The 16,768-nt window shown below is 44.8% G+C and overlaps 1 protein-coding gene across 2 annotated transcripts in view; it reads left to right on the top strand.

The window, feature by feature from the left end:
- The first annotated feature begins 2,041 nt into the window (after positions 1-2,041).
- The window catches only part of SFT2D2 (SFT2 domain containing 2), a 28,732-nt gene continuing 14,005 nt past the window's right edge, over positions 2,042-16,768 (top strand). Inside the window, exons 1-6 of one of the 2 annotated variants that reach the window (XM_054496492.2) lie at positions 2,042-3,977; positions 9,281-9,367; positions 9,602-9,687; positions 12,876-12,957; positions 14,362-14,397; positions 14,485-14,543. In XM_054496492.2, the coding sequence (XP_054352467.1) occupies positions 3,915-3,977; positions 9,281-9,367; positions 9,602-9,687; positions 12,876-12,957; positions 14,362-14,397; positions 14,485-14,543 (413 nt within the window). In that variant the 5' untranslated portion in view covers positions 2,042-3,914. The remainder of the gene's footprint in view (positions 3,978-9,280; positions 9,368-9,601; positions 9,688-12,875; positions 12,958-14,361; positions 14,398-14,484; positions 14,544-16,768) is intronic. The other variant, XM_054496506.2, reaches the window with a different exon arrangement.

The following is a 16,768-nucleotide window of genomic DNA, read 5'->3' as shown; positions in this document are numbered from 1 at the left end:
AGACCCTAGGATTAACCAGTTTGAGGAATGGCCTTCCTTCCCTTCTCCTTTTCCTATTCTAGATACATTAAGGTATTCAATCATGATTTTCTAAGGGCTTTTTCTTAATAACCAAGTAGGAATATGTCCACCCTGATGATTTCTGTGTTAATTTCATGCATTAATAATGCTCAGAGGACTGCCTTATTTCCTATTCCTTGGAAACTAACTCCTTAGAGCTTCCTTGCACACACACTTCTAAGAGACTTTGTAAGAACTTTCTTTGTGTTTAGCTTTTGCTGAGAGGAGGGTGAAATGTAACAGAGCACACATAAAATTTCATCTAAAGCTTCCTGTTTGTTCATCCTGGCAAAACAGAGGTACAGAAAGGCTGTGAGGGAGTACATCACTCAGGCTTGAGGACTTGATTGCATCTGCATTGCACAGTGGGGAATGAGAATGTGACCAGTGACTAGAGTAGGTTATTTATTTATTCATTTATTTGAGACGAAGTTTCGCTCTTGTTGCCCAGGCTGGAGTGCAATGGGGCGATCTTGGCTCACTGCAACTCTGCCTCCCGGGTTCAAGTGATTCTCCTGCCTCAGCCTCCAGAGTATCTGGGATTATAGGTGCCTGCCACCATGGGCGGCTAATTTTTTTTTGTATTTTTAGTAGAGACAGGGTTTCACCATGTTGGACAGGCTGGTCTCGAACTCCTGACCTCCTAATCCACCTGCCTTGGCCTCCCAAATTGCTGGGATTACAGGCATGTGCCACCACGCCTGGCCAATGACTAGAGTAGGTTACTATTTATTTAGCACCTACTATACATTCTAGGCACTGTGCTTGGCACTGGGGATGGAAAGACAAGATCTATGCCCCATAGGGACCCTAATGTGAACAAATGGAGCATATTGTGCTAAGTGTTACGGTGGAGGTAAGAATAAGGTGACTTGAGAGAACTGTGTGTTGGGGGAAGGGAAAGGGACAAGGATGGAAAAGACTAGGTGTTTTCCAGGACAAGGCAGGGAACACAATGAGTTCAGGAACTACAGTCTCCTATGCCTGGAGCCTGCAGTATGTGAGAGAAAGGAGAGAGATGAACCCAAAGAGGAAGGTATGTGTTGCTGAGAAGTCAGCAGCAATTTATTTGTAGGTGGTAGGGAACATGGGCATTAGTTTCCTGCAGCTGCTGTTACATATCACAAATTTGGTGGCAACAGAAATGGATTCTCTCACAGTTCTGGAGGCCAGAAATGCTGAAAACAAGCTATTGGCAGGACTATGCTCCCTCTGGAGGCTCTAGGGGAGAATCCTTTCCTTGCCTCTTCCAGCTTCCAGTGGCTACTGGCATTCCTTGGCTTGTGGCTGCATCACTCCCATCTCTGCCTCTGTGGTCACAGTGCCTTCTCTTCTGTCAGTGTCAAATCTCCCTCTGCTTCCCTCTTATAAGGATATACATGATTGCATTTATGGCTCACCTGGATAATTGTGCATAATCTATTTTAAGATCCTTAATTAGCTGCACAAAATACCGCCCCCACTCCACTTTTCACTATCTAAGGTAACATGTACACGTTCCAGAGATTAGGACATGGATATCTTTTGGGGAACATTTTTCAGTTTACCACACTGTGTGAGATGTTAAGCAGGGCAACAAATGAGTCAGACTTACATTTACAAAGATCCTTCAAGGGATGGTGTGGCACAGTCAGAAAAAAACCTTCTGAAGACATTTATTAAACCTTCCTCATTCTTCTGTGTTTAATGACTACTTAGTATTCTTGTGAATGAATGTACCATAATTTATTCAAGCACTTCCCTCATTCATGAACTTTTAAGTTGTTTCCAATTTTTTTCCATTACAAACAATGCTAAAATGAATCACCTTGTAATGGGCCAACTGCACAATGTGCAAATATACCTGTAGGTAAATCAGGAGCCCATATTCTGGGTTCAGACTCAGACACATTGGAGAAAGATAAGAGTGAATGCCTGTTACATTTTACAATAGATAATATTAATGGATTGTAAAATATATACTGAGCACTGTTCTAAGCATTTTTGAAATGGCTTTATTGCAATACAATTCATATGCCATACAATTAACTCAAAGCATACAATTCAATGGTTTTTAGTATGTTCAGAGCTGTGCATACAACCATTACCACAATCTAATTCCAGAACATTTAAATCACCCCATTAGTCTCTTATTACCATTTCCCCTCCTCCATCCCTAGGCAACCATTAGTCTACTTTCTGTTTCTATGGGTTTGCCTATTCTGGACATTTCCTATAAATGAAATCATACAATATATGGTCTATTGTGTCTAGCTTCTGTGAAAGGGAAATATCTTGGGCCCCCCTCAAATAACTAAAGGGAAAATTCAAGCTGGGAACTGCTTAGAACAAACCTGCCTCTCATTCTATTCAAAGTTATCACTGTGTTCACTGAGATAAATGCACATCTGATTGCCTCCTTTGGAAAGGCTGATCAAAAACTCAAAAGAGTGCAACCATTTATCTCTCACCTATCTGTGACCTGGAAGCCCCCTCCCCGCTTGAGTCTTCCTGCCTTTGCTTCGAGTTGTCCTGCCTTTCCAGACAAAACCAATGTACTTCTTACACATATTGACGGATGCCTCATTTCTCCCTAAAATGTATAAAACCAAGCTATGCCCCAACGACCTTGGGCACATGTCGTCAGGACTTCCTGAGGCTGTGTCACAGGTGCTGTTCCTCAACCTTGGCAAAAGAAACTTCCTGGTTAACGAGACCTGTCTCAAATTTTCGGGGTCCACACTTCTTTCACTTAATACAATGTTTTCGAGGTTCATCCACGTTGTAGCATGTGTCAGTACTCCATTCCTTTTTATTGCATGGGTATGTCACATTTTATTTACCACTAATCAGCTGGTGGCCATTTGTATTGTTTCCACTCTGTTGCCCAGGCTAGAGTGCAGTGGCTTACTGTACTGACATCATGGCTTACTGCAGCCTTGACCTCCTGAGTCCAAGCCATTCTTCCTCCTCAGCCGCGCAAGTAGCTTGGATTACAGGTGCCCCGCCAGCCTGGCTAATTTTTAAAAATGTTTTGAAGAGATGAGGTCTCCCTATGTTGCCCAGGCTGGTCTGGAACTCCCGGGCTCAATCCATTTTCCCAAAGTGCTGGGAATACAGACATGAGCCACCATGCCCAGTCTATTTTTAGTTTTTTTAAGGTCAGTAAAACAAACTATTGTACAAACACAAAACAATTTAACAATCTATTATTCCTTTCAACATTCCTTCAGTCAGTTTTTTTTTTTTTTTGAGACAGAGTCTTGCTCTGTTGCCCAGGCTGGAGTGCAGTATCCTGGTCATAGCTCATTACAGCCTGGAACTCCTTGGCTCAAGTGAGCTTCCTGCCTCAGCCTCCGGAGTAGCTGGGCTTGCAGGCATGCCCCACCACACCAGGCTAAGCCCTTGAGTGATTAAAAAAATCTTTTCCTGTGTAGGCACGATCGCAATATGGATGAACCACAGCCTTTGTTCCCGTCTGCACAAGGCTTCTTCGCCGTCTTTGTTTCTCCAGAGCCTTGCACGTGGTAGGTGCTCAGCATTCGTTGACTGGATCAAGTAGGGCGAGGGAGCGCGGCCCGTTCCGGTTTAAAACTGCTCCGGACGCCGAATCAGTGTTTGGCAGCGCCTGGTGGTTTTCAATCCCAGCCCCTCCGACCCGACCCGACCCCCGGGACCAAAACAAGCGGAGGCGGGCGCCGGCGCGGGCGCGCGGGGCATGCCGGGAACCCCCAGGTGGGCAGGTGCCTGGGCGGGGCGCGCCGCGGTAGGCGCGCGGGCGGCGGGGCGGCTGCCTAGCACCCGGAAGAGCCGTCAACTTAGCGAACGCAACAGGCTGCCGCTGAGGGACTGGAGCTGGTGGGGACTGGGCCGCAATGGACAAGCTGAAGAAGGTGCTGAGCGGGCAGGACACGGAGGACCGGAGCGGCCTGTCTGAGGTGAGTGAGCCCGGGGCCGTCGGCCCCTTCTCGCCGCGCTCCCGCCCTGCGTCCCCTGCCCGGGCCTGGGAAGCCTGCGGGGACTCTCTGGAGTTTCTGGACCGTAGCTCTGCCCCTTCTCCAGCTCTTCTTCTGCAGGGCTCCGCGAAGAGGCCTGGCACTACACGGGGCAGTGGCCGCGGCGTCCTTTTCTGCCCCGCGCCCCTTCAGCCCATCCTCCCTGACAAGGGGACGGCGCAGGAGGAAATCCCCGGACTGAGCTGCGAGTGGGAGAGCGGGCGACTGGACTGTCGGCCCCGGCCCCACCGGCCGGGGAATGCGCTTTAGGGCCGGGTAGGGCTGGGGGCCCCGAGGTCCTGGCGGAAGGAGCCCTTGCTGGGTGGGTCCGGGGAGCCAGACCCGGACTGGGGTGTTGGGGTGGCGGTCCCTACCTCGCGACGGGGCTAGTGGCCGCGCCCCGAGCTCTGCCTTGGTTTTCTGTCCGGTTTAGGTTGTAGGGTGTGACACTCCCACCCGCCCCTGTACACATTGCCTTGTGATTGGGGGTGAGAAACTGCCCCCATCCCATGAGGGCAGGGACCACATCTTGTGTCTCTGTCCACACTGCCCACACCTAGACTCTAGACACCCAGCGCCTCAGGAAACTGCCTGCGTGTTGGTTTATTAGAAAAGCTTTTTTTTTTTTTTTTTTTTTTTTTTTTTCTGAGACAGAGTCTCACTCTGTCGCCCAGGCTGGAGTGCAGTGGCGCGATCTTGGCTCACTGCAGCCTCCGCCTCCTGGGTTCAAGCGATTCTCCCACCTCAGCCTCCCAAGTACCTGGGATTACAGACACCCGCCACCAAACCCGGCTAATTTTTGTATTTTTACTAGGGACGGGGTTTCACCATCTTGGTCAGGCTGGTCTCGAACTCCTGACCTCAAGTGATCCGCCCACGTCTGCCTCCCAAAGTGCTGGGATTATAGACATGAGCCACCGCGCCCGGCCTATTAGAAAAGTTTTGATCGTGCTGAAACCTGGCTACTAATGTCCTATGTTGTAGAACCACACAAAATGCTGCATTTCTATTTGGGGTGCTTTTAGCTTTTGTTTTCCTTTTTGGATGACAAAATAACGTTTCTCTTCACTTTTTGGTGTATTCTTTGGCCTCCGTTCCCCGTCTGTTAAATGAGGATGTTAAGATGATATGGCCAACTGGAAACTAATCAGTGTTTCTTTTGGTTTCTCAGCAAGTTCTTCTTTCTCAGCAAGCTGCTGTCACCCACGTTTGTGGTTGCTGATTTTATTCGGTTTTGTTTTGTGTGATACTGGGACTTACACTTTCTGCATGACATCTCAGAATGTAAAACTTGCTCTCTGAATCTTCACCTTGAGGGAGTAATTCTATGGGATCGAATGTTGGAGTCACTGAAATTTAACTTTTTGATATTTCACAACAAGTTGGTGGGTTCTTTTTAATTTGTTGCCTTTATTGGTCAAGGCTCAGGAGTAATTTCACGGGTTCTTTTTTCTTGATTTCTAGCCTCTATTATGAATCTCAAGCGGAACCTCAGACCGGGCCTAAGAAAGGTCTGACTCGTAGGTAGCTGACCCTCGTTATTTAAAGCTTTATTTCCATAGACTGTCAACCAGCCTTTATGAACAGTTGGTGCTTAAGAGGCAGACACTTTCTCTCCCTGCAGACTGTTGAGAGGTGGAGTGTTGACAGTGGGATGATGCAGATATTATTGTCTCGAAAATCATCACGAAGCAGTGGGCTGACCCTCAACAGTGGACGAATAGTAAAGTTTGCAAACATAAATGCTGAGCTTGTTTTTAACCTAAAATGGTGAACGTCTGTGTTGGATACTGTGAGAAGGGCTTTAATGTGTTACGCTGAGGCATCTGTTGGATCTAATTTAAAAAGAATAGGTGCTTCGTTCTTGTTTTAAAATACTTTGGTCAGTTGGTCAGTTTCCTCTTTCTGAGTGAGATTTCTGTTTATAACATCATTGTATGGCACTTCCAGAGTCTTGAATTCCTGGGAAATGTTTTGTTGCCGACTAACTTCATCTTCCAGGCTGTTTCAGCTTAGTGTTTACTGATTAGGTCAGAGCCTCCTTTAAAATATTGGTACTGATTTGATTGTCTCATATTTTTCGTGGTTTGGGGGCTGGTAGAACTGGAGGATTCTGTGGGGAAATTGCTATTTTGTGTGGTAAGTTGAATTAGGCGCTCTTAAAATCTCTTTAAGAGGTCACTAGAAGAGAGTGCTTTTTAAAACCTTTATTCCTTTAATGCAAACCATAAAGGTGTGACTAGTTCTATTTCTCCTACCTCTCCTAGGTAGTTATAAAATTTGCATGGCAGTATCTAATTATAACCTCACGATGAATTTTGTGATTGATACCTCATCTTCATAAATATACCTTAAGTCTTTAGTTTCAATGGACTTCTTTCTGAAAGTATAGGTTTTATGTTTTTTATAAAGGATTCTGGGGACAAGAAAGGTATGAATAGTATCTAATTTTAAAGTGTGGAAATGAAGCAGTATTTCTTTCTCACCTTCTCCTGGTTACCAATCCTGTTTTTCTGAACAATTCTTAGTATTATTCTTGGCAAGAGCCCCTCTTCTCTCCACATCACAGAGTGAAAGGGATCTTTGTGAATAACTGCCAGTCAGACTGCCTGTGAGCGCATTGCCTACAAATTCCATCCAGGTACCATTTTAGCTACTCTAATTTCCAAAAACAATATGCTGGCACAGCTTCCAGCAGTCATGAATTTACAGACATTTTATGAGTTTGTTTTCATAATTTGGCAAAAAGAAGTGTTTTGCTTTCACTGAGTCCAGTTATAAGAAGTGGAACAACAGCTTCCTCCTTCCCTGACCAAGTGTGCATGTAAAAGAACTTGCAACCACATGTAATGGAAAAATACAGTGGTGAAATATGCCCCCCACCCCTTCCATTTTGGCAAACAGAGTAACATTTGGATGGATTCAGCTTGAGAGACTTGGATATGGAGTGTCACTTTCCTTTCTGAAGGTAGAAACCAGAAACACATTCTTGGCTGAATTGCTTCCTATTGCGGTTATTTTGATTTGTATGAGGGCTGGAATCTCACTGAGACAGAGTGGAGTCTCGCTCTGTGGCCCAGGCTGGAGTGCAGTGGCTCTATCTCGGCTCACTGCAGGCTCTGCCTCCCGGGTTCAGGCCATTCTCTGGAATCTCACTGTTCTGTTGAGGTTATTTAGCAATCTAGATGTCAAAGCCAATTCAAATTTCATTCTTAACCTTATGGTTTATCCTCTTCAAATAGAAAGGTTGAATCTTTTCTATTTGTTGATGCTATGTAGTTAGTACTCAGGGAACCATCCAGTCCAATCTTACTACCACTTTTCTTGCTGCAGACAAGCCAGTCCAGTCCTCCTACCATGCTTCTTCCTGTGAACAAGCCAGGCCAATCCTACTACCGCTCTTTTCTTCCCACCTGCAACTAGTTCTTTTCTCACTTTGGCAAGGTAAGTTCTTTGGTTCTTGCATGAGTAGGAAGAGTGGTAGCTTCTCATTTTATTCTATCCTTGGTGAGAGCTTAAATGCTTCAGTCAGAAGTAGCCTGACTAGATTGTCTGGGACCTTGTAAAGCCTGGTACCAGAGCATCATCACATGGCTCATTTTAGAGTCCAAGGGGGTTTGGGAAACCGGACTCCTCCAGGAGAGGTTTTCCTCAGCGTAAAACCAGGTGGCTCATCTGTCAGGTCTTAACACTGGGCCCCTGCTGTCTGTTATCATCCCTAATTTGTGCCTTCTGTTCAGGGTCATGAGCCCAGTTCCAATATATATGAATGTATAACCTGACCTAAATACCTTTCTCCTGAGTGGAGAGTAAGGTAGGCTTTGGCAATACGTGCCACACCTGAGGGGAGCCTCTCATCCTTCTTTTCAAGCTTCTGGTTTGACGGGAACTCTGAAGACAGGGTTGAAAACAGATCCCTGAGCTGGGGGTAGTCAAGGCTGACGGAGTTGCCAGTCTAATGACTCTTGACTTTCTGCCACTACCTACCTTCTTCCATCAGCTGGGTGGAAATATGGTAGGAAACTCTGACCACATTGCTAGATGGAGACTATGCTGGCCATACAAGGTGAGCCCTGTGTGAATATACATGGCCTAGCTGCCCTGTGTGGTGTTGGTCTCTCACGGCAGCTGTCTTTGTCCAGCTTGGAACAGCTGTTCCCACTTGCATCAGGTGGACAGACTGGCAGGGTCACCAGTGCAAAGACTTTGTTGTCATTTTTTTCCGAGACAGAGTTACGCTCTTGTTGCCCAGGCTGGAGTACAATGTATGATTTCGGCTCACTGCAACCTCCACCTCCCAGGTTCAAGCAATTCTCCTGCCTCAGCCTCCCAAGTAGCAGGGATTACAGGCATGCACCACCACCCCCGGCTAATTTTTTGTATTTTTAGTAGAGACAAGGTTTCACCATGTTGGTCAGGCTGGTCTCGAACTCCTAACCTCAGGTGATGCGCCCACCTTGGCCTCCCAAAGTGCTGGGATTACAGGCATGAGCCACTGTGCCCAGCTGTTGTCATTTTTGACATGGGAAAAGAACCATTGGGAGCTACTCACAGGCTCTCCTGTTTCAGTAGTGTTTTTGGAACTCCTGGCTTCTCCTGAACTTTGCTCCAGGGAGGGATTAATCATGATGGCAAAGAATCAGGATGAACAGGACAGTAATTAATTAACCAGGATCTGTCTGCCACTTGGATGAGTTGGCTGATGCCAGCATCCTGTAAGTACAACATTTGAACCAAGAGTGAATAATGTGGGTGAGACTTGATGTAGGAGACGATGACCAGTGGAGCAGCTGCTTGAGTGCCGTCCCCTCATCTTTTCCTTATTTCCTGGGACCCTGCCTGGTGGAGGATCCCAGGTGGACTTGTGAGTTCCTGGTGGACTCATGCTTTTCCAGGTGTGGTCCTCATTCTGCCTGGGTTGTAAGAAGGCTCTGGGCTACTCTAGGATTGGCTGTCTTGCCTTCCTGTTGGTGAAATGGGTTGTGCTTGAGGCAAGGAGTTTCTACCTCTGAAGATGTTCAGCTGGAGGCACAGCTGTCAGCTGCTAGAGAGGAGATTCATGTCTGCATAATAACTTTACAGCTCTGATAAAGTCTGGATTTGATGACTTACATCGCCTGAGTGTGTAGGATTCTGTGCTCCTTGCCTTCCCTAATACAACTTAACACTTTCTAGATTTAGTTATGTGCTTGCTTTGTTTTTAGTAAATGTGTGTGTATATGTATTTTTTTTTTTTTCAATTTTAGGTTGTTGAGGCATCTTCATTAAGCTGGGGTACCAGGATAAAAGGCTTCATTGCGTGTTTTGCTATAGGAATTCTCTGCTCACTGCTGGTAAGATTTCCCTTCCTCCTCTGTCTTTTCCTCCTACCTGTCTTTGCTATATATTCCCCCTTTTGTCCACCTCCTTTCCCCTTTTGCCCTTCACTAAAATGCATGGATGAGAGGAGAGGGGAATAAGGGAGGTGGGGAGGGAAACGGACTCCTCAGGGCTTCCTCTGGGAGCTCTGCTTGTGTGGCCGGGTGGGAGGGGTTGCTCATGTGCAAACACTGTGCTTTAAATTCCAGGGTACTGTTCTGCTGTGGGTGCCCAGGAAGGGACTACACCTCTTCGCAGTGTTTTATACCTTTGGTAATATCGCATCAATTGGGAGGTAACTTTTTAAAAAATCCAATTTTAGCCAATCATTAGATGGGAAAATGGATGTTGGTTGCCCTTGAGGGAGGTGAAGGAGGAGGCTCCAGTAGTTGTAAGGGATTTGGAGAGAAATAGTTAGAATATCTCACATTCATATCTTATTATTTGAAAACATTTTATATCTTAGTTTGAAACACCTGGGAGAAAGCAGCAAATGTTTTGCCATTGTGATTTTACATGTACAGAAACTGCGACACAAAGCAGTTCAGTGATTTCTCCAGGGTTTACAACCCAGTCCTCCTGCTTGCTGTATTCTTACTGCTGTCAGAGATTGAGTTGATGGTTTTCAAAGGGCTCATCACTCCACTGGCCATAAGGGAAACTGGTTTTTATTTAGTGTCAGACCTTCCCAGACCTGAGTAGCAGCTCATGTGGACAGGGCATCTGAGCGCTTCCTGGAGGTGGGCAGCCCATTCTGCATGTTGTGGAGGCACACACTTTCCAGGTCAAGCTCATTCACGCTGATGCTTCAGTCTCACACTGGTGCCAACAACTCCACCTTCTCCAACTGGGAGCGCTGGCCTGGCCTCTACCTGAATGACCTGCAGGAACCTGAACTCAGTCATCTTGTTTCCCCGTTTTCCCTTCCCTTGTGTCTCTGTAAATGGCTTCAGAGTCCTGGGGGTCCAAGTCTCCCCTGCATGATTCCTCACCAGGGCTTGATGTAACCCTGTCTTACTGGCTCCTTCCTCTTTGTCCCCATGGCTGCTTGTGCTTCACTGACTGACTTGCATGCTCAGTGGGTAAGCATTGATCACACTCTGTGCTGGGCTCAGAGGATACAAAGACAAGTCCAGTTTGGTCCCTGCCAGGCAGACAGACATATAACTCATGATATAACAAGATATGGAAAGAGATTCTCAAGGAGGGGCAGCCGACACGACCTGAGTCAGGGAGGGCTTCCTAGAGAAGGTGATATCTGAGCTGGCCTTAGTTTTGGCCTGTTATCACCCTTACCTGAGCAAGATGCATCTGCTTGGTCTCTCTGTCTCCTCCATTGCCCCTCTCAAGACCATTTTCCACTGAGCTGTAGAGCCATTCATTTATAGCCCTGCTTAGCCCCCTCAAGTGGCCCCCTGTTTTGTCTGTACAAATGAAGTCCAAATGCCTCAGCACGCATACAGTCAAGCCTCTTTGAGATCTGGCTTCACCGTTGTCCCATTCCCTATACAGTGTGCTTCCCAGCCAGGCTGAACTTCTTGGATTTCCCAAAATGCCATTGTGCCCTTGTTAGGTTGTTTATTCTGCCTGGAATGCTGCCCTATCTGTACCTCCCCTGGTTTGGTAGATACTTGCTCATTTGTTAAGACCTGGCTCAAAAGCCACCTCTTCTATGAAGCTTTTCCTGATTACCTCCTCCTCTCCAGAATTGATGACTTCTTCCTTTGGACTCTCAGTATCCCGTCTATATTTATGTGCCAGTGCAGGTAGCATTTTATTACGCTGACTTGTTAGATCTGTAAGCCACTTGATAAGGGCTGCACGTGTATCTTGTTCCCAGTTGTACCCAAACTTAGCTCTGTGTCTGGCTGGAAATGGGGGATGTTAATTAAATGATTGATTGTATGATTCTGGCCACCTGTGTAAAGCTTAATTTATTAGTGCTTATGACAGTAAAATGCTGACCCTTAGAGATGTCTCTTGTTGCCTCTAAAGCTTTCTCCAATACTAACTTTGGGTGGGGGGTTGTTTTGGGCAGACAGTGTAAGTTACATTGTATAGTCTAGACTGAGCATAAATATATGGGTGTGTTGCTTAGTCCAGAAAAGCTCTTTAGCAAATCCCTATGGGCTGGATTCTTCATAGACTGTGTAGGGAAATAATAAAGGGAGCAAATTGTTATTTTCAGGGTATTTGGGAGTTTGTGTCTTTGCCTGTAGTCTGTTATGGTTTTGTGTATATGCTGTGTTTAATTTTTAGGACCAGCCTTGACTGTTGCTTCTTATTCGGTGTAGGTTAAAGAAGTGTTCTCTTTAGTTGGGACACTTGAGAGTGAAGCCTTGCAACTTAATGGCACTTCAAAGAGAGGAAGACTTACTGGCCGGGTGTGGTGGCTCACGCCAAGTTGATGTGTTAGACATGACAGTCTGCTTCATTTGTGATTACTCTTGCTAGCCATGTCTCAAGTTCATTCATACAGAAAGCATGCTGGGGGCCAGGCGCGGTGGCTCACGCCTATAATTCCAGCACTTTGGGAGGCTGAGGTGGGCGGATCACGAGGTCAAGAGATCGAGACCATCCTGGCCAACATGGTGAAACTCTGTCTCTACTAAAAATACAAAAATTAGCTGGGTGTGGTGGCGTGTGCCTATAGTCCCAGCTACTCGGGAGGCTGAGGCAGGAGAATCACTTGAACCCAGGAGGTGGAGATTGCAATGAGCCGAGATTGCATCACTGCACTCCAGCCTGGCGACAGAGCAAGACTCCATGTCAAAAAAAAAAAAAAAAAAAACCCAGCATGCTGGGGATGTCTTTTTAGAGCTTTGGAATCCAATAGCTATAGAGTCAAATGGTAGCTGTGTGATTTTCTCGTCTCTAAAATAAGTGTAATACATAACCCACAAAGTTGTTGAGAAGAAATGAGGTAATATATGTAATATCTGGCATTTAGCAAACATTCAACAAATAACCCATGATGATATCATCATCATTAGAATTATTCCCTGAAGATTATGAAAGAAAATGAAATGTTCTACTTTTTAACATAAGCTACCTAAGCCTGTAAAGTATGGTTTTTCTTTAAACTTCCTGAGCCTTGTTTGTTTCCATGAGTAGGTATTCTCAGGGAGGCAAGGTAGCACCTCTCAAGGAGAAGGCTTATCTAACCTAGTGGTATGATATGATTCTACAGTCACACCCACATGCATTTACAGCCTGGGTCTATCATTCCCTAGTTGGGTGGCCTTGGATAAAGTAACTCTGTGGGCTTTGGTGTGGTAATTGTTCCTACTTTATAGGTTGGTTGTTGATGGATTAAATGAGAATAATGCACAAAAGGCCCTTCAGCACAGTGCCTTCCACAGAATGAGAGCTTTTCAAATGTTAGCTACTATTGCCAAGATACAGGAAATCTTGGGGAGGCGACTCAGCGTGCCTAGTGCAGTTCTGTTCTGAACGGCTTGTGTGCATGTGTTTGCCTTTTAGTACCATCTTCCTCATGGGACCAGTGAAACAGCTGAAGCGAATGTTTGAGCCTACTCGTTTGATTGCAACTATCATGGTGCTGGTAAGGTCTGCTTTTTAGCTGGACTTCTCAAATGGGAGTTTTTATTTCTATTGTATAAGATTTTTTTCTTTTTAAACCTAAAGACCTCTTCTCTTTTTCCGTTCAGCTTGACTTATTACCCTATTCCTATAACCATGTGGCAGAAGGGAACACTCTACGTAATACTACGATCCCCTCCTCCCCTACTTTGTGTTTCCGTGAGTGTCAAGGTGCTACCAGTTCTAAAAAGCACCTCTAGAGGGCGTTGCTTGTCAGATTAGCCAGAGTGGTGTGGTGGTAGTAAGGGAGCTCAGACACCTTCCTGGTGACTGTTGAAGCCACACACAGGCAGGGCTTAGAGGGAATAACTCAGAAACACAGGAGTCATTCTCTAGGGTGGGTGTCCTGTCTTATAGAATGGCCTGTTTATTCCTCATTATCTGACTTGGGGACTTATTACTGTTTTTCATCAGTCTCCCCAAAGTGGGAGTGGCCTCCTTATGGCCTGTCATCCTTGTACCCTGCTCTGACAACATTGTCTTTAGCTTTGTTATATCTTCCTGTCCCATTGACCCTAAATGCCTCTCATTTTTGGCCTATTTTCTTCCCTGTGGTTGTCAAAATCATTCCAGACCTACATTCTCTGGACTCTTATAACTATTGCAACATTTGAAACTTGAAGAACATACTTTTATTTTTAGTTTCATTTATATAATCTCATTTGTTCAAATAGGTGAGTTATCAAAAGCTGTGACCACATTTACTATTTATTTTGTATCCTTTTAGAGTATTGGGCACAATGCTGGACACAGAGAATGTTTAGGGCATATTTGAGTGGTTACTGTTATAGAAGGATGGCGAGGAAGGGCATGGCTGACTGCTCTAGCACCAGTTGTCCTTGGCCAGCCTCAGATGCCCATGGCCTGGACAAGTCTGCAGAAAGAGCTTTCTAAGAATGGCCTTAGGGAAAGTGTTAGGTGATAGGTACACAAGTAACTGGCATGCTGACTGTGAGATTGATATCTCATGTTAACCTTTGTCCTCACATGTGCTTTCTGCTGCAGAGACTAGCATTTGGTAGGAGTTAAAATAGAAAGATTTGTGTTAAGCTTACTTTAGTGCATTTGAAGGAAAAGGTGGATGGACAGATGAATGGGTGGGCCTGAAATGTGATTTGTTTGCTGGGCAGAGGTTCTGGGAAAACTTGAAAGTAAAAGAACATCTTATCTATGTGAATCTCTATTGGTTAGTTTGATTCATGGAGATTTTTAACTATTCTGCCAAATATGGGTGCTCGGGTGGGTTAACTGCTTTGAGATGAAGGATGCATAAGTATTGTGCATTTGTGAAGAATAACAAGTTTTGAGTTTTTTTTTTTTCCTGCCATGTTATTGTCATTAATGAATGTTTCCTTTCTCCCTTTAGTTGTGTTTTGCACTTACCCTGTGTTCTGCCTTTTGGGTAAATGTATATTTTAATTTTTCTTAACCATTTTGGCTTTTGCCCCTTGTCTCACACTCTCCTATAACCATATTATTATTTTTCCAGTGGCATAACAAGGGACTTGCACTTATCTTCTGCATTTTGCAGTCTTTGGCATTGACGTGGTAAGTAACCTTTTAAATAATCCCCTCCCACATAGCCCACTGACTAATGTAGCTGAAGGAGATAAAACTCACATATTGTGGGTGGGAGAATTAAGAAAACACAGAAGCTGTTTAATTTAAGGATTCTCAATGATGAAAGTGAAGTCAGGCTCCAGAGCGAATGCCCATCAACCCAGCCCACTGCCAATAGATGGCATTAGTGGTCTTGAGTGGTCACAGGAGGCTCCTAGTTTGCCTGCTGTGGCATTTTTGCTGAACTAATGGTTGATTTTTGAGATGTTACAAATATTATTAAGCCACTCATGTCCGGTAAGTGCAAGGACAATAAAAGTATTATAAGGGATGTTAAAAAGGCTTGTGAGTCCAATAGAGGTTAACAGAAAAGGAAACTGGTAAGAAAAATAATGTTACATTTGTGGTAGAATGAATCATTTAACAGAAGGACAAAGAGTGAATTGTCAGCAGGAGATGAGGAACAGTCACTGACGAAATGGAAAAACGTGTGTCTGTGGGCTGTAGGATCAGCGTATGTGCTTAGAGTCTTGTTGGCTTTTGGTAATTCAGCTGAAGAGTAGGAAATTGTAACTCTGGAGCCAAGCATAGTAAAAGGGCCGCTGGAGACATTTTGTGAAACCATAAATGAGGCTGTAGGTTCACAGTCCTTTCAAGCCTATATGACCTCAGAGTGAGAGGGGTGGTGGCATAGTTGGAATCTGTAGGTTCCAAGACATTTCTGTAGTTCTTTCAAAGTTTATCAAGGGATGGTATCTGCTGGAACAGTTTCAGTATAGATGTGACTCACCTATTTTTGAAAAAAATGTTTGCTACAATGTAAAGAAAAGAGGATTGTGGACATTTTAAAGTTCTGAAGAATTGGTTAACTCCTATTTGGTAGAAATGAATCTTGAGACTGTAAGCTTAACTCCCATCCCTCCCTTTAGCAATTTTGGACTTTTGAATAAATATAGTTACAAATTGCCTTTTGGAATTTACTGTGTTGACAAGTAATTGAGCTTCTGTACATGGTAAGTATAAGATATGGAGAAGGATGGTGGTGTTTGTGTGTGTGTGTGTGTGTGTGTGTTTAAATGACATGCACATTCGAGTGGTAGACTGTTTATATTTTGATTTTTCTTCTAGGGCAGAAATTGGTACCCATATACACACACCTTGCTTTGCTTATAGACTGATTTTGAATCCATTTTCAGAGGTTCAGCATTCATATGGGTTCAGCTGAATGGTGATATTCCCTTCAACACTCACGTGTTCCGACTGTGTTTGCTTTTCTAAGGGCTAACTTACAGCCTGCCTGACACACAGTGCCTGGTTCTTTAGCGTTATGGAGCCTCTTCCTTGTATATGGTTCCCTTCTAAGTGACACGGCTGAGCTAACTGGAATTTACCAAGATACCTTTGGATGTACTACATTTTCACTCATAGAGTAGTTGGTAGCATTTTTTTCTTCTTCTTTTTTATTCTCTTTTCTCTTCTTTTAAAATTAATAGGAGCAGAGCAGAAAATTTATCCCAATTAGGTAGAAGTTAAATTCTGTTTAGAATTTATAAAATGTTAGGAGTTCAACTGTGCCAGGTATGGGTGGCTCACACTGTAATGCCAAGACTTTGGGAGGCTGAGGTGGGAGGATTGCTTGAAGTCAGGAGTTTGAGACTAGCCTGGACAGTGTAGCAAGACTGGGTCTCTGCAAAACAAACAAACAAACAAAAAAACATTAAAAAATTAGCCAGGCATGGTGGCACATACTTGTAGTCCCAGCAATTCTGGAGGCTGAGGCAGGGGGATTGCTTCAGCCTTCTAGGCTTGAGCCTGGAAATTCAAGGCTGCAGTGAGCTATGATTGAGCCACTATATTCCAGCAGCCTAGGTGACGAGCACGACCCTGTCTCAAAAAAAAAAAAATAAATAAATAAATAAAGGCCGGGAGGTGCAGTTCAACTATTCTGGGTTTTATTTGATATTTTTTCAGAATAGAGTTTCTGTGCCATCTGGGTATCTGAAATCTGACTGTTTAAGGCAATTGCTGCTAGCTCAAGGTTATAGCAGTACTGCATTGAGGCTGAGGTCATATGGGTTATCTCCACATGAACCTTTTGCCCTTCTTCTGCGGCTGCCTATCTGTACATGGCCACAGTGTGTGTGTTTGGGTACACATGCATGCACATGCATGGGCCTTTGTGTGCACATGCTCATCCCCCAGGCTGAGTATGG

Source organism: Pongo pygmaeus, chromosome 1 (genome assembly GCF_028885625.2).
Source record: "Pongo pygmaeus isolate AG05252 chromosome 1, NHGRI_mPonPyg2-v2.0_pri, whole genome shotgun sequence".
Taxonomy (NCBI): Eukaryota; Metazoa; Chordata; class Mammalia; order Primates; family Hominidae; genus Pongo; species Pongo pygmaeus.
The sequence above is the reverse complement of the archived record's forward strand: the minus strand, read 5'-3'. Positions and strand labels throughout refer to the sequence as shown.